Source organism: Diadema setosum, chromosome 3 (genome assembly GCF_964275005.1).
Source record: "Diadema setosum chromosome 3, eeDiaSeto1, whole genome shotgun sequence".
NCBI classification, from domain to species: domain Eukaryota; kingdom Metazoa; phylum Echinodermata; class Echinoidea; order Diadematoida; family Diadematidae; genus Diadema; species Diadema setosum.
In genome coordinates, this window is record NC_092687.1 from 11,689,262 (window position 1) to 11,716,894 (window position 27,633).

A 27,633-nucleotide genomic window follows, 5' to 3' on the forward strand; every position below is an offset into this window, starting at 1 on the left:
TTTGTTCAGGGAAAAGTGTCCAAGTTAATGCACGCAACATTCTGTTGCTGATACACACATCAGAGGGCCGCCCTTCATTGTTTGATGCATCACGCGTTACCCCGGGGTACCGTTGTACCCTGGGGTACCACGAGGTGTAGCGCCACCTCACGTCCACTCGAGGACAGTGGCTAGCGCCCGCTAGCTCCAGCACCAAAATAATTTCCCACTTTTTGGCACCCAGGGTACAACCTTAAAAAAAAAAAATAATAATAATTAAACAAAATGGCTGATTTTTTATTCGGTACCCCGGGATACCATTTATGTCATCATTTCTCCATCTTCGGCTTCTTAAAGGTCCCTATCGATGAGATGACCGTGGTCTTTGACCCCGTTGCCGACGTCGTTGTGGAGACTACGGACTGGGCGGTGATGGTGGTGGTGACAATGGAAATGAGCGGTCGCTGCATGAGCGGGACAGGAGGTGGCAGGGTCTGGATCGGGTTGTCCCATTTACTCTTCCGCTTCTTCTCCTCTGTAAAATTGGGAACGGGAATGGGGGAAAGAGGGAAGACATTAAAACTTTGCAATTTCGGAATTCTTCATTGTTCCTTAAACCAAGTTTCATAGAATGACTGCACATTGGCAAGGGAACCTTCTTATAAAGAGGACATAAATCCTATGACAAGTACCCTGTTATAGCATGTTTTTCACTATCCATTTACATGTCGTCGCTGGGGTGACAAGACCTTGTATCTGCAGTTTTGGTGAAAATGACTTTTTTAGATTAATGGTCAGATAATCAATTAAGTGATGTCCTGTCCAAATCCTAGATGTCTTACCCCAAAAATGAAGCCACCACGGCATGTCAAAGGAATGTCTATCCCATTGGATACAGTGCTTTGGCTGCCATGTTTTTTTGCTCTCCTGAACATTTGACATTTTGTAGATACGAGGTCTTGTCGCCCCAGCGACGATGTACTTATGGCAAACTGAAATCTGTGTGTGTGGCTCAACGTGCTCTCGTAACATCTTAGACAGGGCGAACTTGAACTTTTGAAATTTTTTTTGCGAATCTACACTCCTTGATTTGGCTGCTCCCTGGTTGCTAGTATTCCAGCATGCTAGCCATGAGGGGTAAGCCTAGAGCCTAATGTCTCTCTGCGCAGTCACAGAGCAATCACTCAGGGCGTGCAGCGAGTAACCACTCTAGTATGTGTAATATAGGTTGCATGATATTTGCGCAAGCAACAGCTGCTCCCGTGGAATATCTGTATGCTGAGCCAAACATGAATTCTAACCACAAACACAACCCTAACCTTAATCCTAACCCTCGCATCAAACTAAACCTCGAACCCTATCACAATCCTAACCCTAAACCTGACCCTAAGTCTGAAGAGAAAATAAGAGTGGACCAACTGTCGGAGGAGCAAATGTCACGTCACTGTGATACATGCTCTTTGTTCTTACCATGGACTGGTCCCTGGCTTGCTGCAGAGGTTGAGGGCGCTGTTCCTGTTGTGCTGGTCACAAGAGCTGCCTGGAGCTGGGGCTTCTTCACCATGCCAGTGACAAACTCCACCTTGGTTCTCTCCTTCTTCTCCTTCTCCTTCCTCTTCTGGATCTCCTCCTTCTGAGCCTTCGCTGCAGGTTGATGGAGAGTGAGAGAATGAGAGAATAGGAAAAACGTAATAAGAGGAAATTGAGCTTTTGCTGCACAGGGGGCGAGAGAACAAGATAACGAAAGAATCATTGATTGAATGACATGAGGAGCAGATGATCAAAGAACGAGAGATTATGAGAATGAAAGAATACTTAGAGACTGAGCCTTTGCTGCAGAGATTGAAAGGGAGCGAGAGAACGAGAGAAAAGGAGAACGTAATAAGAGGAGACTTAGTCTTTGCTGCACAGATTTACGGGGAGCGAGAGAACGAGAGAATAAGATGAGACTGCACCTTTGCTGCACGCATTGATGGGGAACGATTGAGAGAACAAGATAATAAAAGAATCATTGAGTGAATGACAGAACATCAGGAGCAGAGGACCAAAGAACAAGAGAACAGGAGAATGAAAGAATATGAGGAGACTGAGCCTTAGTTGCAGATTGATGGGGAGCGAGAGAACGAGAGAATAGGAGAATGAAAGAATAAGTGAAGACTGCGCCTTTACTGCAGAATGACGAGAGAACAAGAGAATGAAAGAATCATTGAGTGAATGACAGAACATGAGGAGGAGAGGACAAAAGAACGAGAGAATAGGAGAACGTAAGAATAAGAGGAGACTGAGCCTTAGTTGCAGATTGATGTGAACGAGAACAAGAAAATAGGAGAATGTAAGTATAAGAGGAGACTGAGCCTTAGTTGCAGATTGATGTGAACGAGAACAAGAACATAGGAGAACGTAAGAATAAGAGGAGACTGAGCCTTAGTTGCAGAATGACTGGGAGTGAGAGAACGAGAGAATGAAAGAATCATTGAGTGAATGACAGAACATGAGGAGCAGAGGACCAAAGAACGAGAGAATAGGAGAATGAAAGATTAAGAGGAGACTGAGCCTTAGTTGCAGAATGACTGGGAGTGAGAGAACGAGAGAATGAAAGAATCATTGAGTGAATGACAGAACATGAGGAGCAGAGGACCAAAGAATGGAAGAGTTAGAGGGAATGAAATGAGTGAATGAATGACAAAGAAGAGAGAAATCATGTGATTCACTCTCAAAGATTGCTGTGACTCGATTTGTCGATTATCGACAATCAGTCATGAAAAAATTACACAGCAAGTACGATCAGGTATGTTCTGAGATTGTGGCCTTCCGACAGAGCTTTTAGGCTAACATTTCACATTTGTGTCCTTGCCCAACTGAAAGCTCGTTATCACAGCATTATTTCTTCCACACATTCCTTCTGCATACATGTAGACATTTTTGAGCAAAAAATTGACAGTTCTGCAGGCATACATGAACTATGTTTTGGTGTTAATTTTTCTGGAGATTCGACCAGTCCTATCTCGATACTCACCAAGAGCCTCATAGTATGAGCTCTCCTCCCAGCAATAAGGGTCGTACATGTCCTTTGGGTAGTTGCTGCCAAGTTCGTCGATACCGAGGAAGTCAATTAACTTCTCGTAAATGCTGAGTGAAGGAGATACAAGGTTGGGGATTTTCATGAATAAAATCACAAACAAGTGCTACATCCATCAACTGTTTCATGTTTGATACACGTTTCAATACCCAATTTCGAAACATATAATATTGCAAACACCTTTCTGATTGTGTTTCTTCCGTTGATGTCCATCAACTCTGTTGTGAGTCGATTGGGAGGCCCTGTCACTGCGCAGCTCCATCGTACAGTTTTACCCAAGGAGCGGAGATGTGTAGTCGGCAGTGGTTGGCGTGGGCAGGTCCAAGCTATAGAGGCGCTTCAAAATGACACTGTGTTTATCAACTGCAAAACGCGTTTGTGGCCCAAACACATTTGAGATTGAACTTTTTTCAGCATTTCAAAAACATGTAACCCCATAATCAAAATGGCATTTTGTTTATCAACAGTCCAAAACTCCCTGAAAGTTGCTCGGAAAACGTAACTCTGCACCACAAGTGAGTTGATCAATGCACCCACAAATGTATTTACATTTCAATGGATCCTTTTTTTTTTTTTTTTTTTTTTTACTGCTATCACAATTCATACAAATCTGGAGTACACTTATGGTAAAATAAGGAAAATTTTAAACTTTGACCTTTAGAGAACAATACATGAATATCAAAGAACACTATATTGATCTATTCTGACATAAAAATACAATCGTATCTGTTCAAAGTAACTGTAATGAAATACAGATATTAACTTCCAAAAGTTACAGCGTCTTTCACACATTCAGCAGCCTTTTGAAAACTTGACTCAAAACTTGGGAAAATAAGAATGTCGCTACGGCAACTGGCATGCATCCGCTGCATTGCTTAATTCTCCCAATAGGCAGGGCTCCACACTAACTTTTATTTTTGGTGGCCCAAAGGCAAACATCCGACCTTTTTTGGTGGCCCGATCAGGCCACCACATTCGTCATTTCTGAAATTTTGGTGGCCCGACGTGCGTTTTTGGTGGCCCCGGGCCTCCGGACCACCGTTAGTGTCGAGCCCTGCAATAGGTCTACACACTACATCTTGACAACGTGAGATGACTGCTTCACAGGATTGGCAACAAATTACAATCTGGCAAGATATAATCACCAAATTTCATGAAAACACTTTCAGCTATCGTCAAAAATAAGGATCTTTTTTTTTCTTTTAAACATTTTCACTGACCTTTGACCCTATGGCCCAAATTCTTCATTATGTTATTGTGCAGTATCAAATGCATGTAATATCTTATACACCAAGTTCAAAATTTGTCCCGTATACACCGAGTGAAAAAAGAATACAGATAAACCGATAAAAGGACGGCCAGACAACTCAAAGAACTATTCTGTGGTAACACTTCGTGATGGAGGCTTAGGCCCCAGTCACATATAAACACGGATGCTCAAGGATCTACACGGTGATCCGGGGACGTCCGGGGAGATCCGGGGAGATCCGGGATTTTGGTATGGCTGTACACACGGTATCAACACGGCAGCTACACGGATAAGGCCGGAAGAGCGCGGCGTCTACACGGACAAACACGGCATCTACACGGATCAACACGGCAGCTACACGGCAGCCACACGGACCACCCCGGATTGCTCTGCCAACACGGCAATCCCCGGATGACGCCGGATGTTTTTGACCTCCAAAAGTTGCCGTGTTGGCCTCCCGGCGTCAACACGGATCTCTCCCCGGATCAGATCCGGGGTGGTCCGGGGTGATCCGGGATGTCTATGTGACTGGGGCATTAGGATACAAAATTGAACATATTTGATGTAAATTTACTGCTGAGGCATCTTTCATTTCCATTTTCTATATTTTGTGCAAGACTTTGGTTGTTGTGCTTGCTATTTTCTCCATTACCTTGGATTTCTGAAATCTTTTCTCCTCTGAATAAGCTGGTTCACATCCTGCTGCTTCCTGTAGTAGCTGTTGATCTTCTCCTGTGGGAAGAATAAGACAACAGGATCAGAATGCAAGCCATAGACTTGAATCATGATTGTAACAAGCACTCTGGATCTCCACATCTCTTAATGACTTCATTTTACCTTTTGAAGAAACATCACTTTCACTGACAACATTAGCTGGCAGTGCATTTCCCATTTTCATCATGGCTAACTAATGCCCCTAACATTTGCACTACCATCATCATCATCATCAGCATCAGTATCATCAGCCTCATCCTCATCCTCCTCCTCATCATCATCATCATTACATCATCATCCTCCTTCTCATCGTCATCAGCTGGATAGTCATCATACTTGTTACTACAAATTTTATGAATGTTATCACCAATCACCACCACAATAATTCAAGACCATCACTCATTTTTCTCCTCCTTGTCAATAACTGCTAACACCACCACAGTCACTGCTAACACCACCACAGTCACTGCTAACACCACCACAGTCACTGCTAACACCACCACAGTCACTGCTACCATCACAATCACAGCTACCATCAACATTGAAATGCTATCACAACCAACATAACTGAATCCACCATTTTCATCACTGGAATCACCACCATCATTCATGCTACCATCTCAGTCATCAATGCTACCACCATCATTCTTGCATCAGTTGGACCACCACCATCATCCTTGCTACCAGTGTCCTCCACCATCACCGCTGCTACTACCACAAGCACTGTTACCATCATCATCACTGCTACCACAGCCATTATCACTTAGATCACCACCATCATTTTTGCTACCACCACTATCATCCATACTACCTCCATCATCACCCTTGCTACAACTATCATCATCACCAAGTATTACCACTGCCATCATACTTGCTACCTCCACCATTCCTAAACAACTGCCAAAATCACTTGTAAGAGCAGGGTTCTAACCTGGTGAAGTGGTCCCTCTACCGACCGCACAAGAAAAAAAACTGGCGAATGATGCCGACCCTTTGTGGTTCGCCCCAGGTGACTAGCAATAGTCAGCAAATGGTATCGATCAGGCACATTGTGCCATACCCTACATTGTACAAGGAGAAGAACCAACTCCACCATCAACATTCCCAAAGCCATCTTCACTGATACAATCATCATCATTACTGCTAACATCACCAATAGTGAAATTATCACCTCTTTCTTTTTCCTAATTATCATCATCATCATCATCATCGTATATTAGTATTATAGGTACCATCACCGTACCACCATGATCATCAGCGCAGCTGCCACCATCATCCGTTCACCATCATCACAGCTACCATCACCATCTTCTGCTGTTGCCATCATACTACTCCCATCCTTCTCCTCCTACTCCTCCTCCTCATCATCACCAACCTCATCCTCCTCCTCCTCATCATCATCATCATCCTCCTCCTCATCATCATCATCATCATAACTATCACTACTATCACCACCACCACCACCATCCACATCACTCCGATCCATCCCCCTCCCCTATCACCATCCTTCTCCCTGAATTCCCCAAACATACCTGGAGCTGTCTGGGACACCTGCCAGGTGGTTCGGGGGGCAGAGAGACCTCCTCGGCGCTGAGCCGGCGGATCTTCTGCGAGAGAGCTGACTCCGGTAACGACATTGATGCCGTGAGATAGTCCTTGTCCACAAGCTGCATGATAGAATGAATGCGAAATTGAGAATATTTTCACGAAATACTTCCTTTTGTTGTCATTATCAAATATTATCAAATATATGCAGTGATTACAAATCAATGTACCTGTTAAACACAAGTCTCTTTTTGATTGCTTATGACAGCTGATAGCAACTTTGACCGATTGCCCATCAGTGTGTATGAGAGTGATAGAGAACAAAAATAAACATGCCAGGTTATATCACCCAGTGTTTCAGCAATAATATTAAATCTAAAGTCGGCATGACATCATTGACATGGTTGTTTTTGTAGTCTTTTTTCTTTTCTTTTTTTTTGGTGTCAATCCTGCCCTCTTCCTGATTACATTAAAACATTCAAGCCTCGACACCAGGAAATTCATGTGAGCTCAACCTCTCCTAAAAATGAAGAAGCAAGGTTATCCTATGATTCTAGCTCAAGCCAAGATATCCCCCACCAGACTTGCAGTGAAATGGGACAGGCCACAAGCAGCCACTGCCTGAATGCAATACTAAAGATTACAATACACTTTTAACTCTTTATGTGCCATGTCGCACTCCCAACTCAGTTGACGGCATGCCAACTTCGCATATATTCTGCTCAAACGCACAAATCCGCCAAAACCGATCGATAAATTGCCAAATGTCACAGTATAATGAAAGTAGTTCTCACGATTTGTCGTTCGTCTTTACATATAGCTTGCATTTTATTTGATGATTGACCAAAACTGGTGTTCCTTACTGAATTTTTTGTGTAAATTCTAAGTTTCTGTCCCTATTTAGCATGCAAAAGTCATGCCTTTTAACTACATGTATAATGTAGTTCCCGGTCATTTCAAAGAAAAGCAATAACATATTTGTCATACCATTTTTATCAACACATGGCTTGGCATTTTTTCTACAACTTTGCTCATTACGTGTCCAGCTAAACAGAAATCTGTAAAAGTTACATGGATTTAAAAAACAGAATATCTTCCCAAAGCATGACAACATTGGTGTCTCAGAATAATGTGGCACACAGGGGGTTTCCACCATGGCACATAAAGAGTTAAAAAGAATGTAGCTATCCGATTGGTCGATTGCTCATCACATAACATTCAGTTGAAAGTACCATCAGTACCGTGCATCACAAAACGAAAAAAAGTCGCCCACACTGATTTTGTGTGAGGACTGAAAATAGGTGAAATGGGTCAACCGAGCCGATCTCGACTTTTTCATATTTTCTGAGATTGCAAATCTTCTTCTACACTAAGCTAAAATTTGGGATCATAAAACGGGCAGGAAAGTGTGTTTTTCAGCAGTTTATCTCGAACATTTTTTGGCAGAATAGTGTGTCTTTAGAGTACCCTTTTCATTTCTTAAAAACCTTGTTCACTCTCTTCACTTTCAACTCCTATAACTTTTGAAAGGATGATGCTACACCCGCTTTGAAAGTTGGCATTAATTAAGGACAGAATGTGTTGATAAGGCATGCTCAATTTCAGTTTAACCCTAACTTACCTGGGCTATTTAGCGAGCTTGAATTCCTGGGGGGCATTATGGCCCCCCCTTCAAATCTCGGCCGTTGATCGCGCGATTGCCGCAAAATTTTGCATGAACATAAAGCCGGATGTAATCTACAAGACTGTTAAGTTAAATTTTCAAAAAATTTGCATTTTCTATTTTAAATCAATTAATTTTGCAAATATATGCCAAAAAATCATTTTTGTCTGTAACTGGCTAATAAAAGCTTATGGAATGCTGATTTTTGGTTTAAATATTCCTAGTGACATTCCAAACATTTGTGCGTACAAAAAAATTCAGAATCAAAATTAATTTCTTATGTTTTTTATTGTTTTATCAATTCTTTATGTATTTCCTTGTTTTTTTACGAACTTTAGTTTTTGTTGTTTTTTCAGCAGAATTTGTCACACACATTTTTTGAAGCATAATTATACTAAAATAAATTGATTTCAGCCATCAAAATCAAAAATATGAATCTTTATATGAATTAATTGAAAAAACACAATTTGTATTGACTTTGTACAAAAAAAATATGTTTTTGAGCAATTTGGGGGTTGACGAAAGTTTTTTGAAGGGGCGTGGCTTTGGAACGGTATGCCCGGGCGCGACAAATTTGGTCTCAAAAGTTGCGCGAGACTTGAAAGTAAAAAGTCAGCGAACGGCGCAGTCAAAAAATTTTGCGCGCCAGAATGGTCGCAGGGGGGGGGGGGGGGGGTAAGTTAGGGTTAATTTGATAATGCCTTCATTATTATTATTGTTACTCCAGTGGTTTACATCCTGTTTTTTGTCCCATTCATCACACAGCCAGCACGGCTTGGTAAAGATTAAGCGCTTGAATAGACACTGTACTTCAGAACCTCTTTTCTCAGTTCACACTTTTCCCCGAGTGTGTGCCTTCTTTCCAATATTTACATACAATGCAGGTAAGGAGAGTCCATTTGCTTTGAGTTATACATCATTTTAAAGCTTAAAGTCTGCTCTTTCAGAAATATATGCTCTTAACTAAAATTTCATGTCTGGCGACTTAAAGGTAGGGGATACCTTTTACAGACCTCCCAAAATGCAGCAAAACATTAAATATGAACCTCAGGGGACTTGTTTAGGCCACTGCTGAGAAATTTGGAAGTCAACAGTTATCTACAATTTGAATAATGCACAAAACTCAACTACTCAGTAGTTCTGTGTGTCAGCCACACTTAAGCCTTTTTGTTGCAGTCTTCTGTATTTTTTATCTATAAACACAAATCTAAAAGTATAAGAGCTGATGTAATAACATATAGAGTGTGTGGCAAGAATGTATATAGAAATGTTTGTAAGTTTTGATGAACTTTCTTCACAAAATATACATGATGGACACACATGCCATGCATGGGTCTGCAAAGGTAGCCTAGTAATATACTGGAATTTACAGTGAGCCCCGAAAAAAAAATTCAATTCAAAATCTAACGGTCAATAAAAATGTACTAAATGTTACCTTCCACTTTCAATACTTTATGGGAGTTTCTAAAATGATACTCTCTTCAACATACCACTGTATTCATACAACTCTTCATTTAAGGCATGCAAATGGGATTCCCTACCTTTAATGTTTGTTTTGTGATGCAGGGTTACATATAGTACGCACTAACCATCACTTTCAGTCAGTCTAGCATTGATGGTACTACTAGACTGACTGACTGTGCTACTCAGTTGCCTTTCTCACAAAAAAAAATGCTTGCCATTTCTGTGCTAGATTCAAGAATCTGAGTGGACCACATCTGTTTACGTCCGAGGTGTTGTATCAAAAACAAATAGTGTATGGTCTTTATTCATGCAATGGAACAAGATTTCACACTCGGTGAAAGATGAGGCGCACTATTCAACTCGGCTTCCAATTGTTAAATACAGCGCCTCTAAAATCACCTCATGCGAAATCATGTACCATAACACTCGGGACCATTCACAATTTGTATAAATACTTTTTACACTGCCACAGTTGACTCGCTTACCGAACTTCTCTTCAGCTGAGAAGACTCCTCGTCGGGTTCTGGTGTGACCTTTGACCTTGACCCTGACGGACCCTTGACCACATCCTCTTCTTCCTCATCTTCTCCTTCTTCTTCTTTCCTTCCTTCCTCCTCTTCAACAGTGTAATATGACACAAGGCCTTTGCAGAAACAAGAGAACTAACTGTTACACCTGTGTATAGTGTTGTGCAACTGTCAGATATATTAAAGGGTGTGTACAGTTCTGGTCGAGGTGAGGATTTAGCTTTTAACTCTTTGCGAAATATTCAGAAACCACTCTATGAGATGTCACAGAGCATGCAGTTCTAAGGGGTATCAAAAGTTTATTCGATGAAAATCGGTTTTGAAATGGCTGAGATATCCAAAAACAAGGTGAAACACAGAGATCCTAATAAAGTTGTGGCATGTCGCCTTTTATTATTAGCACTTTTGGGATATCTCAGCCATTTGAAAACCAATTTTCATCAAATAAATGTTGAATCCTTCTTAAAATTACATGTTCTTTCATATTTCATAAGAGGCTTTTCATTATCTCACTTAGGAATGTTCAAAACATGAATCCCCACCTCAACCAGTACTGTACAGTCCCTTTAAAAAACGAGTTCTGTGCTGCGAACGTTTCTGCTTATACAGTTAACCATAATTCCAAGCTCAGGTGACTTTTTTTAAATTTTTTTAATAGAGTCAATATTTATAGTTGTACAAAAGCACATAAAAATATTGCCTTCATTTACAGAAGTAAATATATATATATGGGACATTGATATACTACTTAAACCTGATAAAGTGTAAAGTTGGGCCTTTAGGCAAAGTAAAAGACTGGTTGCATACATTGTAGAAGATCTCAGCCAGTCATTTGACTGGGATCCATCTCAAAGTTTATGAACCCAAATATGGGGCCCTTTGACAAATCGCCAATCGGACAGACAAGTCAGTGTTCACTTTTTGTGTTTTTTTTTTCTGTCTTTTATTTATTTTTGGGGTAATAGCTGAAAGTCAGAAAAAGAATCTGCTTCTTACCAATGTATGGGGAAATAGTTGAGGACACACAATTGTAACATTAATTATACAGGGTACACTGTACGTACGCATAAATGTACAGTACTTTAGCAAGCTAAAATCTTAGCAAGCATACCTGTAATTCTTTCCGCAGCTATTCTACATGTAATTTTTTTTTCTTTTTTAAACACACAGCAGAGGTTTGCATTTATTCATTCGTTTTGTTATTTCTTTTAAACTTTTTTTTTACTATGCTGGACACAAACGAGCACTTGACCTACCCCAATTAGGAAGAAGGCCTAGTGGTATGATATTACCCTTCAGTTACAAGTTGAAGGAATGTGCACATGTACCGGTACTTTTCATTAAAAATTCAAATTTTGTGGAATTCTCAATTCTCTTTATTATCACTGATCTCTAGTGATGTCACAAACTGTTGTGGTCTTCTCGTCCCGACATGATGGCACCATTAACAATAAACTTTTTGAACAGTAGATGTGTTCTACTAATATTGCTGTTTTCACTCGGTCCACATGCAGGTCTATACTTGGCTTTAGGTGAGATTCTGAGAAAATGGTCTCAAAGCAGGGCGGCTGGATTCTCTGTACTAAAGACCTACGGTTGTACATTGTAATCTGAGCTTAAACTTGAAGGGAGAATAATCAATCAATCTTTTCACAGAATTTCTTGGTCAAATTCCTTGTAAGAAACACAAAATTTGTTGGAAAAGATCATATTTTTCTACTTTTTTAGTCCCCCCCCCCAATACAAAATAAAGAGAAAAGCAGGCCTAGAAAAAAAGAAGAGGGAAGCTATTAAAACATGTATAGGGATGGTATAGTATTTGTGGAGACGAGGATTGGGCCTTTCTTTTTGTGAGATACCAGAAAACCACTTATGAAAAAGTACAGAGCATCGCCATTCTAAGAGGAATTCAAAGTTTATTGGATGAAAACTGCTTTTGGAATGGCTGAGACATCCAAAAACAAAGTAAAGCAAAGTGATCGTAATAAAAGGTAGGCCTACAGTACAAATTGTAGGTCCCACCTTTTATTAGGATGGCACTTTAGTGGATAACTCAGCCATTTCAAAACAAATTTTCACCAAATAAACATTGAATCCCTCTTGGAATTACTTGCTCTTTCAAATTTCATAAGAGGTTTTTCATTTTCTCCCCAAAAATGTTAGAAACCTGACATTAGGTCTGAACCGAAACTATACGATGCCTTTAAAAGTAAACTTTGCCTTACTCGCTCCTTGCTTCAGCTGTGTCTTGGTCTCCTTGGCAGAGATGCCATCACCATCCGGTTTCTCTCCTTCCACCTCCGCTATCTCTCCATCTTCTTCCTCCTCCTCATCCTTCATCTTCTCCTCGTCGGAGTCAGAGGCATAGCTGACGAGGTGGGCCAGGCTCCTTGCCCCCACACTCTCACTGGATTGTAGCGACATACTTGGTAGTTGGCTTCTTTACACTGCAAATGATGCACCTTAACAAAATCAAGATCATGAACTAATGAAGACTGAACACAAAAGCTTGTCTCAACGTCTTAAGTTTGGCTTCGAAATAGACTACATTGTACAGATATAACTACATCATTCATTGATCATGTAGATGTAATGTAATACTGTATGAGCTGAAATTTTCGCGTGCAGATATTTTCGCGAATTGCTACTTGGAGAACATTTTCGCGTGTTGTTAATTTCGTTGTTGCGAGGCTCTAACTGAACTTAGTTAAATTTATTCGCGCATTGTTATTTTCGCGTGTTGTTATTTTCGCGGTTCAAAGGCGATTCGCGAAATTAACACCACAGCAAAAATTTCAGCTCGTACAGTAACAGTTAACAGGTTAGACAGGATCTTTTGCACACACATCGCCTCCTCGCACAATCCACAATGTTCTTCAAAACAACTTATAAATATCTCCTTCCCAGCTTTCATAACACAAGTCCTGTAATGAACCCTCAGCAGAAACAACAGCCTCATGCAAGGTATGGTAGGGGTCCAACCCACCGACCGGGTCCATAACGACCGGCCGCGCATTATAATGGCATTGCGCGTACAGAAAGAAAATGTACGCATGGGACTACGCGCAACGGTGTTCGATTCTTCACTGGGCTACGCTACCGAGTAAAATGTGGCGAAAACAACTAAGTATTCCCTCTAAATTACCGAAATTTAGCAAAATCGAATAAGGTTTATCGTGTAACTACATATAACTAGGCCTACCTTTGCTGACTCGTTGTTAGATGTAGAGTATCCTTCCGTAATAAATTTGACGATTTTGACCGCAAAATTGTCACCGCCGCTTGTACGATCGTGCACACACGTTACACATACACATGACATAAACATTTTGTCGCCCGCTACGACCGTACGACACTACGAGTTGATGCAGAAACGAGAAATGAATGTGAAAAAAACGGTAATCATGTAGAAATGCACACCATGCACACCTACAATTTCCTTCCTTAATTTGTCTATGAAAACTTCTTTTGGATATCAGAAATGTCAAGATGGACCATATCTGATGGTTTCATGAAATTTCATAGCCAATTACAGAAGAAAAGTAGCTAATTTTGACTCAAAAGTACGCCGATCGCGATCGACGGCTGTGTCAGCGTAGCTTGATGGGTGATCGATTATGTACAAGAGCGATATAACGATGATAATCGATCGTTGTAGTCTGTGATACAGCCGCTTGTTTGATGTTTAACCACAATAATTACGTCGGCTCAGCGGTAAAAAGTGGAATAAAGAAAGTGATCTTGATGCGTCTGTTTTTTATCGTTTTAGCTTATTTTCTCCTGCGTGTGACTGTATATCTGTCAACATTTTTGCTGACTGAATGATGGAAGGATAATACATTGTACGTGTACAAACTAGTAAAAGATATATGAAATAAAAAGAAAATTCTCCATCATAGTGACTGAGGTGTGTTTTTTTTTTTTAAATAGTTCTTGTCTTGTCTGACCTGAGCATTTGTGTTATTTTGATTTTGTAATTTTACACCTGTATATTTATGCAATACTGTGTATGTACTCAATGTAATCACTTATGTAAAATCGTTTGTAATTCAGCTTCTGGCTGCAATCAATGATTTGTTGAATAAAGATACCATCAACTATGATACTAAAAAAAATCATGAATATTATTATTGCACAATAAAATGGACATACCTATAGCCTACTACAAAACAGAAGCAAATATTGGGGTTTGCAGTTCTTGTATACATAATTAAAAAGTGAAATGGAAAAACAAATACTAATCATAAAAACAATAATATTTATATTATAAATCAAACTTATCAATTACAAAAAAATAATATTTCAATTTCAATATTCTGTTTCCACAATGCCATGAGTATCTTTTTAGGTACATGTAGAATGAACACTTTATAAGAAGTCCACCATATTTAAAACATGATTGTACACTTTTCTAAGATTATTAATATTAGGCCTATATTTAGATTACTAGAAACAAATCCCCTTTGAATTCAACTTCCCTCTCATCTTTTCTCTCTCTCTCTCCCTCCTTCTAATAGCCTTATCATTTTCTTCCACTTTTCCTTCAACCTCATTCTATTCCCTTCAACGCTATTGAAATAAGATTATTAGAGTTCTATTATTATTATCAACTTTTGTCAAGATAAAATCAATACTTGCCACAATTTTCAAGGAAAGGACGACTAAATCCTGGTACGAATAATCTGTATCAATAATTTGAATAGCGATAATCATGATAGTGGCAATGAGAACAATGAGAAAAAAAATAGGAAAAAGAAAGCAGGGCCTACACGTATTGCTCGAGTCGTACGTGTTCGATATTGTTAGTAAGTGGCTAATTAGAGACTACTAGAATCGATTATAATCGTTGACATCGTTCTCTGCGAAATCGATGCACTACCTACTACGTCGGAGATTTTACGTTCGCGACAGACGTACTTTTCAACTCCGATTTCTCATTTTCCTTCCCTTTTCGGCTTTCTAATTCCATGAAAACTCTCTGATATGGTTCAATTTAGCATCTCCAATAGCTGCACAAAATTTGATTGACAAACGACGAAGAGAACGGCAGGTGTGCATTTCTACATGATTACCAAAAAAACAAACCGACTCATCTAATTTATTTCAATTACGATGAAAAGTTTCCTAATGAAAATCAAGTCAAATTCATCAAACAGTCCTTCAAAAGTAATATCGAAGGATTCAAAATATATTCAAATATTATTGGGGAAAAAAATTACGACTAGAAAAAAACAGCAGCTTGTCGAAAAAACGCGTTTAAGTACGCTTTATACGTATTGTCAATAGAGGGCGGGGTGGTCGGTCGATATGAGCCCGGCAACTGAGTGCGGAAAAAATGACACCCCACGCGTTCGAAGCCGCCATCTAGAGCGCGTACCTCAGATCGCATTTTCAGTGCGCGCTTGTGAATCCGGAGTATTTTCTCTACACGTGAGTAAAATTTCAGGCAAATTGTGAGATTTTCCACGTTTCTATTGATAGAAAAACGTTAGGTGTCCGATATTATGAACACCCAACCATACTGCTGTACGTAACATTGTACGTCCACAGCGCACACACACAAGACTCAGACAGTTATTGTTTCTATACGTATTTAAACAATTATGGACGTGGATATTATGAAGTTAGGATTCGTAAGACAATGTCAAAGTACTAAAACATACTCACAAATCAATGCAGATGTACGGTTTGACAACTTTTGACATAGAAGATACAGATCCCTAGGCTGTTGTATGCATGCACAATTAAAACTAAGCGCTGAGTAAACCTCCCAACGCGGTACGCAACGTACACTACCCGCGCTCCGTCGATCCCCTTCCTTACATGCACTACACAAACACACGCGCGGCGCACGCACGCACGCACACACACACACGGTATCACACACCATACAATGTGTATAAAATACCCAACACCCGCCGCATACATGCGCTTCTTTCGCCGAATGGTCTGCTACCATACGCCTCTGAGTGTACGATTTTTGCTGCGGGCCGCGACCCGAATGCCAGCCAGCCGGCCACCCAGGGACTTCGATCCGCTAACTCAGTCCGGGAAACCCACTCACAAGGGGGGCCCCTCCTTATAAGTAACCCGTCCCCCTTATAAGTATACCCGTCCCCCTTATAAGTAACCCCCGGGGCACCCCTTATAAGGAGTCTCCACGCTTTTTTGCAATGCAACACGAAAATGAAAGGACTCCGGCAATTCGCTTGATTATGTCCATAAAGCTTCACAAGTTTCCTAGTTACTCACGAAATTTGAGCAAAATCGGTTTGAGGCATCATATCTAAAATCATGGATTTAAATGCGATGTCAAACGACCCATGCGAATGCTGAAATGCAAGCGATTACTGGCGTGAGTGTCGCCAGGCGCGGCGGCGCGGCAATGTTTGAGTGCAGACGTGGCGACTGACCTCCGTGCTCAGTCGCCACGTCTGCACTCAAGCATTGCCGCGCCGCCGCGCCTGGCGACACTCACGCCAGTAATCGCTCGCATTTCAGCATTCGCATGGGTCGTTTGACATCGCGTTTAAATCCATGTTTTTAGATATGATGCCTCAAACCGATTTTGCTCAAATTTCGTGAGTAACTAGGAAACTTGTGAAGCTTTATGGACATAATCAAGCGAATTGCCGCAGTCCTTTCATTTTCGCGTTGCATTGCAAAAAAGCGTGGAGACTCCTTATAAGGGGTGCCCCGGGGGTTACTTATAAGGGGGACGGGGTTACTTATAAGGGGGACGGGTTACTTATAAGGAGGGGCCCCCCTTGTGAGTGGGTTTCCCGAACTGAACTGACTATCGGAGTGTATTCTGCCGTGCTGTACGATAATAAAAAGTACGTTGTATCGGATATCGGAGTTCTTTTCTTCGACTGCAAGGAATGACTATGTGATTTACAACGTTGTATTTTGGTATGTAACGTTAGAGCTGTATGTAAATTGAATACACAACAAGGCTGCGTGGCTTTAGTCCCTTTTCCCGGTTGCAATATCTTGTCAACAAAGTACGTAGATTTTCCCCACTGTAGCTAGAAAATTGAGAAAAAGTGACTTACTAAATCCGGTCAGTCCCATGCATTATTATTGGCGTGTTTGTGCATGTGTGCATGTGTGCGTGTGCGCGCGCGTGCGTGGTGCATGGTGTATGGTTGGACCTACTACTCATCGACCGCCTAATGTTTATTTGCTTGATAAGAATATTTAACACTGAAATTCACATAAAAAACTTGACCTACGTGATTGAGAAAATCCAGCACTATCAAATGCCGTTGTTCCCTTTTCGATTCGAAGTTTCAGTGCAAAAATATCGCCGTCGAACTTGCGTGGCCTCGTTTCAGCTCCCTGCGGTAAAGCTCCTTATTGAGATTGACCGCTGTTTTTGCATTGACAATGCACGCAAACCGAGTTGTATTACACACACTAGATCTAGGTGTCTAGTACTTTTGAACACCGTGTTGTACGAAGCTTTTTAGAAACCTCCATAGACATTAACGTTACATTACGATTCGGTGAAAATATTTATTCGAAATTTTGTCCTTGATTAAAACCAAATTAATGAACAGTGAATTTTCGCGTTTTCCCACACCATCCTCATCAACGGTCAAAGCCAATCCATTTTTATGTGCTCTGCGTGCAGTGAAGTGCGTAGCGTACTAAGCGTTCTGTGCGCCAATACACGCGGTCAGTTTCAAAAAGGGTGGTCGATATAGGGCTAGGAACTACCATGAGAATGCAATTGTTTTCATTATTCAGTTGGTAAACTTGTTTTCATGACATTAGGTTCTAATTTTTTTGTTGTATTTTTGGTTTCAGTTCATCTGTTTTACAGTTTTACACAGTGTTGTGACATCTAAACAGTTACTCATTGAGTTAGGCCTAGATCTATTTGTTAGTTAGATGCTAACGTTAGAACTTTTCTAAACATTTTTGCAATCGGATAGCATTCTGTCTTTAACAAGAATACTGAACAATAACATGTTAAATTTAGAATCTAAACTGTGGAGTGATAGTGAATTTAAAGAAACCCTTGGCCTCAATCTATTTTTTGAGATGGCCATGGGTCTACCAATTAGGTGCCTACCATGTCTAGTTGTACAGTAACTGTACACAGCCCAGTCGCTGTATTAAAGTACAAATGTAGCGCGATAGGGCTGTACCAACGGACTGACAAACACGAAGAGAGTTCAGCGATTGCATGACAAATTTTTGAATTCTGCAACGATGAACCCCGATGGTCGGGGACTCCTTCGCTGTTCTGCTGCGCTAGAAAGTGTTATTTTTTTGTTCAATGGACTTAATCGTGAGGGCTCTCTGGACTTAGTACCTTATCTGTAATACAGTGTACAAGCATGCACTTAACGTGAGTAACATATAAATTTTAATAAGTTTTCTAGTCGTGTTGTGGTTCCCCACTTTGAAGGTGCATGCCTCGTTGGTCAGACGCTGTATTCGCACAGCGTACTACAGCGTCTGGTCGGGCTAGTTGTACAGTTGAGCTATAACCACAACAGTGACTCCAACATGTACAATGTACATGTTACGGACTGCCAATAATACTGGTTACAGTGCCCCGCAACGGGGTTTACGTTGCAGTTGAGCTAGTTATGAATTTTACTAGCAATCTTTGGAGACCCTCCCTCATCAGCTTTTTTACCAGGTGCCTAGATTCCTGTTTTATAGTATAAAATTCAATCTTTACTTTTTATGTGTAGCTCTACATGTAGTCTCAGCAAGTGTAGACTGTAAAAACTTTTTACTGTCTCTTTTGTCGCGTTAATCCTAAAAATGATGAATTTTAATGTCAAAATTAAAGGTAGATGTTAGTGCAGTGCACAAAAGTCAATCGTTGATCTGAAAGTAGCAATCCCATACGATCACAACAATTTTTTCTATGGTATCTTTAAAAGATTTTTTTTTCCTCTTTTCATCAGCTTGTCCCAAATGAATCTATTATGCCTATGGAGTTGTTGAGGCTTGTTGTGTAATTTGAAGTGTACTGTAAAAGTGGATATTTTCACGAGACTAATTTTTTCGCACTTGGCTGTGTCAGAAGACTTTCGCACGTTTTTAATTCCGCGGAATTCAGACTTCAAGTACTGGAACATATGGCATGCAAAAATATTCGCGTGCTTTTATTTTCACGCTAGCTTCTCGTTGCGCGAAATGTGCGAAAATTTCAACACCGCGAAAATGTCCACTTTTACAGTATCCCTTTATTTTTCTGTCCTTATGTCTTTTCTTCTTTCATTTTTGAGTAGGGCTTGCATGTTTTCTCTTTCCTTTCTATTAGTCTTTTCTTTATTTCCCAACTCTTCTTTATGTATTTTTTTATTTGTTCTTTGTTACCTTCCACCTGCCTCTCCCTTCATCTGCATTTTCATTCTTTCCTCTTCAATATAACATTTCTTTCAATCTCACATCCATACATTAAATGTTATTATTTTTTCTTACCTTTTTCATGCAATTTAAGTCTTTTTCCAAGTCTATTAATCTGTTCTTTCATTAATTTTCAATCATCTCTCTTCCTTTCAATTTCAATCTATCTCTATTTTTTCCTTCCTCCTTTATTTCCTTTCCATGTTCTCTTCCCCAATTAACGCTACTTTCTATTAATCTGATTACACGGTTATTCTGATTTTTTCCCCTTATATCTTTGTTTTCATGTATTTTCTTTCTGCCTTTTCCCATCCTTTCTTGTTCATCCCGTTTCACCTGGCTGTCTACTCCTCTTTAGCTCTCTTCTCTCTCTTTTTCACCCCCCTGTCTTTCTCTTTGATTTTTAGTCCACGGAAGGCCATGATTAATTATTTTGAGATTGACATATAATAATCACATTTTTCACAGATATTCTCATTGCATTCCTCCAAACACACACAGACAGACAGGCACACAGACACCCACACGCAGATACATCCTTACACACGAACAACACAGAACAACACCAGACCTCAGTCAACCACTTTGTATTATCAAAATATAAACCAGTACCACAAAACTTGATACGAGCTCAGGGAAAGAGAAAAGAAAGAGAGTTGTAAACATGTGTCTCTTTAAAGATGCCGTAGAGAAACTCACTGTGATCGCTGTGGGATTGCTACATTTCAGGTGGAACAATCATCTGTAATGCGCACTGCCATGAAAACATGACCCCTTGGAAAATTCACTATTTTGAGACTTTAAAGTGACCACAAACCCAGAGAGAGAAAGGAAAAAGATTTTCACATATCACTTTGACCTAAAGATTGAATTTTATTTTGTAAAACCAGAATTTTGGCACCCAATGCAAAACTGCATTAGCGCCATTCTGTCTAATTACCGACATGTAATTATGATAGTCTAGGAGTATTGTAGTAGGATCCTGTATGTGTGTCCATGTGTTGAAACATCATTTAAAAATTTAAACTGAAAAATTGATTAATTTATTTATAGACCAATGTATATGTTCATGTGTATTTAATGTGATAATATTGCCAGCCCAAAATATATAAAACTGCCTTGGATTGAATTTAGTGAATTTCAGAATCCAAGCCAATCTAAGGTTTATTGATCTTACCCCTGCAGTTAATCCTCAGTTTGCGGGTCAACTGATGCCCGGACCATGCCGATCATAAGAACGCTGAAGGAAAGTGGTCTCAGCTATGTAAGTGTATAAATTGATAAGATCTCCGAGTGCAACATGGGGAACGTGTAGATATACACTGTAGGCTGTCTAATTTCTTGTGGGTAAACGCTGTGTTTGATTTTCTATGTTTCTATTTCCAACTGCAAGAGATGCTTGTGTACAAATGCAGTTGAGAGTGTTTTTTTCTGAAGGAATAACTTGCTTTGTTTTACGTGTAAGAACAGGATTGATGTGCCTACATGTACAATGTATGGTGTAGATTGTTTTGTAAAAAAAATTGAGTGAAGTAATTTTTCTTTGGAGATTATCCAGATGATGTTTAGCACACAGAAATTGTTAGCTATGACATTTGTGATACAAATAAGGCAGGGCTCGACACTAACGATGGCCCGGTGGCCCGGGGCCACCAAAAATGAAAGTCGGGCCACCAAATTTCAAAAAAGGGCAAATTTGGTGGCCCACCTCGGGCCACCAAAATTTTTTGAAAAGTATGTCAATAAATTTGCAACTTTTCGCGCCGGAAATTAGCAGTTAAATTTGTTGAAAGGGTGGATGAAAAGGACTGAATGAATGCCTGAGAGTGAGTGTTGCAAGTTTGTTGAAGTTTATTTATGAGCAGATATGTCCAACTTCTAATTCTTACTATCATAAAACTTAAATATTTGACTCATTAAAAAAAAAAAAAGGACTTTTAATGTTTTTTATTGTTTTTTTCTGGACACCAAATTTTTCTCTTGGGCCACCAAAAATTTGAAATTTAGGATTTTGGTGGCCCCATCGGGCCACCAAACAAAAAAGTTAGTGTCGAGCCATGAATAAGGGCTTGTCACAACATGCACTGTACAATAGCAATAGAATTTAGAGTGGTAACAGAGCGTGGTCTCATGTACAAGTTTACAAACACTGTATTTTTTGTGGGACAGCTTTTAAAGATTTAAATATCAAAATTAGAGAAATCACATCCAATGTTGTTAACCATTCTTACATGCAAATGCAGCTTCATGAGTAGTATTACTTTTTTTTTTAGGGGGGGGGGGATGGGGTCACATCTTAAATGCTGTCACTTTTTCTTTTGCTGTCATTGAGTGGAATAGGATTTCACGTCAGAAATGTTATATCAATGAATTTATATATCAGAAACTGTCATTGCTCAATTCAGATAACGTCACGATGGCATTTTGAAGTAAACCTCTTGCTTTTACCAAAGAGTGTGTACCAGCTGATATGCAGCAAATTTGTCTTCACTGTTGCAGGAGGCGGCCAAGCGGAAACTCCTTATGGCTACAGCACACTTACAGGAGGGGGAGGGTCTGCCACCACATCAGCTTCAATGTGAGTGCATTGTGTTACGACGACTTGACACCTATTTTAATAGATGTTCAATATTTGTTTTATAAATTTTGTGTTTCCCTTTCTTTCTTCAGGTATTCACATTGCCTGCAGTATTTTGGTACTGCAGACTTGTCACTGAGCGCTCGAGTCAAGCACTCCCTCCCATGCAGAATTATTCCTCATTATTGAGCTGTTAAAGGGGATGGCTAGTAAGTGATCAGTGGGAATGAGTGGGAATGCTGGGGATGACTGTTCCAATCCTTGTGGGATTCATTTAAGAGTACATTATCTATTGTTGTGTGAAAATTATTTGCTTCAGAATGATCTCATATTCAAGTAATGTGCAGTTTATTGTTTCCAGGTTAGCATGCCTGTACAGTGACGGGGCATTAAACTGCACATTTCTTGAATATGAGACCATTCTGAAGCAAATAATTTTCACACAACAATAGATATATAATGTACTCTTAAATGAATCCCACAAGTATTGGAACAATCATCCCCCAGCTTTCCCACTGATTCCCACTGATCAGTTACTAGCCATCCCCTTTAAAGAAATCCCAGCATTGCTCTCTTTCTTTACTTAAGAAATTACCTAGCCAAAGGTTATGAGACTTTGGATTAAAGGTATCTTGTACGTATACATGTATCTTCACAATTTATGCATGAATAACTCGTGTTACCAAGTAGTGAAAAGCAAGCAAGATTTGCGCCATGGAAAATCATTTACCAATACATGGATATGACTTAAAATTCATACCTATGGTCAAACCTGTCTATTACGGCCATCCAAGGGAGCCAAAAAAAGTGACCGTTGTTGACATGTGGCCACTATAGAGGAGTTCTTTAACATGCTTTTTCTCTCGGAGGGAATTGTTTGTAGTGGCCTTATAGGGCAAATGACCACTGTAGACAGGTGGTCGCTACTTGCCAGGTTTGACTGTACTATGACAGACTGTATGTTTTGACTGAGATTATCCAATATACTGTCAATTGTTGTCACAATGAGACTCGGTGCCGTGACATGTATTTGTGGGTATGTATGTTTCGATGTAGCAACCGAAGACTATGCTATTCCCAAGCGACGACGACCAGTCATAGAATCCTCCTCCTCCTCTTCATCATCTTCCAATGACGATAACGGCGATGATGATGGCGATGAAGATGATGATGACGACGATGATGATGATGACGATGCTGAGGATGATGGCGACAATGACGACGATGACGCAGCTGCCAGGGAGAGAATGGCAAAAATTCACAAAAGCCGGGAGAAGAAACTACTGAAGAGTTTCGAAAAGGTTTGAGGCATTCTCTTGTGGGGAAACACACTGGACAGCAAAAGAAAGTACCCACTTCTGTCAAAGGCCGCACACAAAAATTCACCCCCTAGAAATATACAGTTTTTGTACACAGGTGTGCTACAATGCCCCTTACTTATCACATGCACATAAGCAAGTGAATGTCTTCATAACAAAGAAGAACTTGACATGCACAGCATCTTGGTCATTGAATAAAAAATCCCACGCAACAGCACTTTCCACCATGCAAAAATGGCCACTGAATGGATAACATTTTAAACAACCAATATGTCAAAGTGAATGCCTGTTTTGTCAAAATGATGTTAATGAGTGTATTCTGTATTTAGGGATGCTATCCTTCCTGATTATGCTACTTCTCAGAATAAAATCAGTTAGCTCTTTAGACTGGACATTACTTTACTCTGGTGTAAGCAAGCTTCCATCAGGAAAATTATGCCACGTCTTGCTGGGCTTGTAAGGCTCATTCTGTTACATTTTGCGACTTTTGATTCAGTGACCAAGATGCTGTGCATGGCATTTTTTCTTTGTAATAAAGAAAATCACTTGCTATTGGGTATGTGATTGCTAATGGATATTGCAGCATACCTGCGTACAAAAATTGTTTATTTCTAAGTGGTGAATTTTTGTGTGCAGCCTTTGACAGAAGTGGGTACTTTCTTTTGCTGTCCAGTGTGTATGTCCTCATCTTGTTACATTATCCTACCTCTTGTGCTCCTCCTTCTCATTCTCCTCCACTTTCTCCCATGCTTCTTACTCTTACTGTCATGAACATGTGACCCACTACAACAAAAGGATCCTAAAGTCGCTGATGGCTGAGCCGAGAAAATCGAGTTTGAAGTCACATCATCATAATTGGTCAAGACAATCAGATTTCTGTTTTCGGCATAAGTTTGTAGTCTAATGTTTTGTCTATCATCTACTAAAATTTTGAAGCTATGGGTATGATCAAAGGAAAGGAAAGAAATCGGCATTTTTCTGGGCCATGATTTTCTGACTTTTAAAGTAACAGAAAGGTGTCCGAAGATTTGAATGTAGTGCCACAGCTAGACTCCGCCCCTAGCAACGAGGGAGTGATCTTATTGGCCAGTGCGTGGCATCCTGATTACTGATTGGTCGTGCATAGACTGCTGGCTCCATTTAAAGCTTGAATGAACATCGCAGAGGTCGCTAGGAGCATACCTTCTATTGTCAAACGGTGAAAAGCGTCGCCCCTTGATCATGATACATGTAGCATTGGAAGGAAAACTTTGAAGGCATTTTTCTCAAAGCTCTGATTTCCTCAGTCACTTGACATGCGCTAATAAAATCATCATTGTGCTATATATGAAATTATAGTAGAAGAGTAAGGGAATAAATATGCTATTTTCAGAAAATTGTCCTCCCCCGACTTTCGGATCCTTCTGTTGTAGCGGGTCACATATGCATATATGCAAATTAATGTACCCATGAATTCCTGTGCAAATCCAAGTGGACGAAGAATTATTGCAGAGGAGATACATCCCATGGTGCTTGAGAAATTAATTTGAATTTTCGGCTCCTCCTATTATAGGTGGTGATGCAGGATTTTTCATGCCCTGGTGCCACACAAACCATGCATGTGCTGTTCACTACCACCATCTCCTCTGGACTCAAGCTTATAACATTTACAGTACCATGGCATTGACGGTTCTGGGACTATTACCCTCTGGACAATTTACTCCAGACCCTTACCCTGATCCTAATCCTAATCCTGAATTTAGTCCAAACCCTAACCAAAATATATCCCTAAACCTATTTCTAACCCTAATCCCCACACTAATACTGTGTCTTTATTGTATAGCACAATTGGCAAAATGATTACTTTAAAAAAACTGTTATTTTCACGTACAGATATTTTATGAATGAGGAGGTCACAGACATTTTTGCGAGATGATGTTCTCGCGATTTGACACTGAGGCCATCGCAAATGCACTCACGCCCATCCATTCGCAATATTTTTGCATGTTGTTAAATTTACAGCCCAACAGTGATTCACAAAAGTTGTGAAAACTAATCCCTCACGAAAATAACAGTTTTTATAGTTAGTATGCTTGAATATCAATGTACTTCTCAGACATGTCTGCTCTACACAGAGCTACTCATTAAACAAAATGCAAAGCAATATCAAATGATGAGCAATGTATGCCATTTGCTCTCCTTCTTTTTACCTCACTGCCTGGTGTATTAAGTGAAAATCATAGTTGACACGAAGCATTTTGTTGACTGTTTATCTTCTCTCCCAAGAACATCATGAGGAAGCGGAAAGTCGTGTACGTCAGTCGGCCGTCATCCTACCAACGAACTGAAATGCACACGGAGAAGTCGGCCAAACCCAAGACAAAGAAGCCCTCATCTTCCATGGTAACTATCCCGAATGACTTGGCACCTTAACAAGAAAACCACACAACAAAACAAAGCAAGAACAAAAATCAAAGCCACAAAAAGCAAAACACAGCACAAGAATTAGCCCAAAAGTGGGGTTCGGGAGTTATATGGACGTCCTGTTTTGTTTTGATTTTTTTTTCTGTGTTTTAGCTGTATGCTTGTATGTTGTTTGTACAAGACAAAATTGATGCTCTGTCTCTCTATGAGTAGAATTCATTGTCTGCCTTAAAAGACTCCCTAAAACTGTTTTGTTTGTTTGTTTGTGTGTTTGTTTGTTTGTTTTACGATTGTCATGCTCTTTTTTTTTTTCATGGGGGGGGGGGGGGGTCTTGGATGTGTGTAGACCAGATGAATTGCAGGGCGACACTAAAAACTCTTTCTGACTCTGATGTGTTCAGAGTTACCGGGTAATGTTTTACACCAGACTTGGAAACCTAGATTAAACAGATTCATAGATTTGGCAGATTCATAGATATGACAGATTAACAGGTTTGACAGATTTGAGACGATATTTTGTCATGATCTTGTGGTATTTTCCTCCGTTTGTTCTGGTCTTTTGTTCTCATTGTCGCTATGATCATCAAGAATGGTTTAAGCAAAGTATTTTATAACGACGAGAGTTGACACCAGTTTGTATTTGTTTCAGGCCGTGATTGCTGCATTAAACGAGAGCAGTGAAGAGGCCGATAGCGATGAAGAGTCTGAGATGGAACTCACCAAAGAGGCGCAGGTCTGTTATTTTTTAATCTCCTTCAAGCCGTTGAATCCCAGAAGCTACAATCAAATGGTTTGGTGCTGTATCTTGCCATAATATTTCTTACTGTGTATAGTTGGTATTTCATTATGGAAGAGCAAATACTGTTCTGCTTGATATTTGAGGTTTTTGTTATTCATACATTATTTTTTGCTTCAGCTCCATAATTTCAAAAGCCCTGTTATTTACTTAATTGATTTTTATGAATTGGCCGCACATTTTAGAAGATTAAGTTCCTCTTTCTTTCTCAAATTGCCAATTCCTTGTATTTTTTTTTTTCTAAATGTGTGTTTCCAATCAATTTAGAGAGTTATAATGTGGTAACATCATTATTTCATCTCAATTGTGCATTTGTGGTTGCAAGCAATATTGTCGTCTTGTGGAAACATGCGAATCCTCTGAAGTTCCTTATAGGTTGACTCCTTAACCTGCTGAGGACGGAGTGATTTTGCTACAACACGCATTTCCCATAGACACCTGCCCGAGTATACTCGGGACTCATCCTCAACGGGTTTATAATGTTCAGAGTTTTCCACAAGCGTAGGCTTACAACAGAGATGTGCCAAAATAAATCTCTAAGTAAGACGTTCAGCCTATTGTATGTTTGTGGATGAAATAAGTGTGCAAACTGTTTTATGATTGGCAGGCAGCAGAAATAATTTATTTTCATCAGAAGAATGATGCTTCTCTTTGTCCTTCCCCTCACACCCACATTCTTACACTGTAAAACACAATATTTTGCGGCATGAAATTTTCGCGAATTGGAGCCGACGGCCTTTTTTTTTGCGGCATGAAATCTTCGCGAGTTGCCTATAGCATTTGATGCATATAGTGTAGAAAAGAACTTTTGCATGCATTTTGATTTGCGAATCTTGGCTCTCGCGAAATTCACAAAATTAAAATGCACGCGAACATTCCTCGTTTTACAGTAATCTGTGTCTCTCCATCCATGTTCTCTCTCTCTCTCTCCCTCATTGTCGT

At 40.0% G+C, this 27,633-nt stretch overlaps 2 protein-coding genes across 2 annotated transcripts in view; one reads left to right on the top strand and one right to left on the bottom strand.

The window, feature by feature from the left end:
• Positions 1-308: 308 nt before the first annotated feature.
• LOC140247035 (SAP30-binding protein-like) lies at positions 309-15,924 on the bottom strand. The gene is made up of 8 exons (XM_072326334.1): positions 15,888-15,924; positions 12,446-12,682; positions 10,179-10,336; positions 6,554-6,688; positions 4,960-5,039; positions 2,996-3,108; positions 1,450-1,623; positions 309-514 (listed from the first exon to the last, which is right to left on the bottom strand). The coding sequence occupies exons 2-8, from the start codon at positions 12,642-12,644 to the stop codon at positions 309-311; spliced, it is 1,065 nt and encodes a 354-aa protein (XP_072182435.1). The 5' UTR covers positions 12,645-12,682; positions 15,888-15,924.
• A 4,893-nt stretch (positions 15,925-20,817) lies between these two features.
• The window catches only part of LOC140246545 (uncharacterized), a 69,313-nt gene continuing 62,497 nt past the window's right edge, over positions 20,818-27,633 (top strand). The window contains exons 1-5 of the mRNA XM_072325887.1: positions 20,818-20,859; positions 22,095-22,173; positions 23,230-23,474; positions 25,758-25,874; positions 26,545-26,628. Of these exons, the coding sequence (XP_072181988.1) occupies positions 20,818-20,859; positions 22,095-22,173; positions 23,230-23,474; positions 25,758-25,874; positions 26,545-26,628 (567 nt within the window). The remainder of the gene's footprint in view (positions 20,860-22,094; positions 22,174-23,229; positions 23,475-25,757; positions 25,875-26,544; positions 26,629-27,633) is intronic.

Coding starts and splice junctions, on each gene's coding strand:
- LOC140247035 (XM_072326334.1), bottom strand. CDS start 12,644: ATGTCGCTACAATCCAGTGAGAGTGTGGGGGCAAGGAGCCTGGCCCAC. Junction 10,337..12,445: donor ACAGCTGAAGCAAGGAGCGA/GTAAGGCAAAGT, acceptor GTTTCTGCAAAG/GCCTTGTGTCATATTACACT. Junction 1,624..2,995: donor CTCATACTATGAGGCTCTTG/GTGAGTATCGAG, acceptor ATCAACCTGCAG/CGAAGGCTCAGAAGGAGGAG.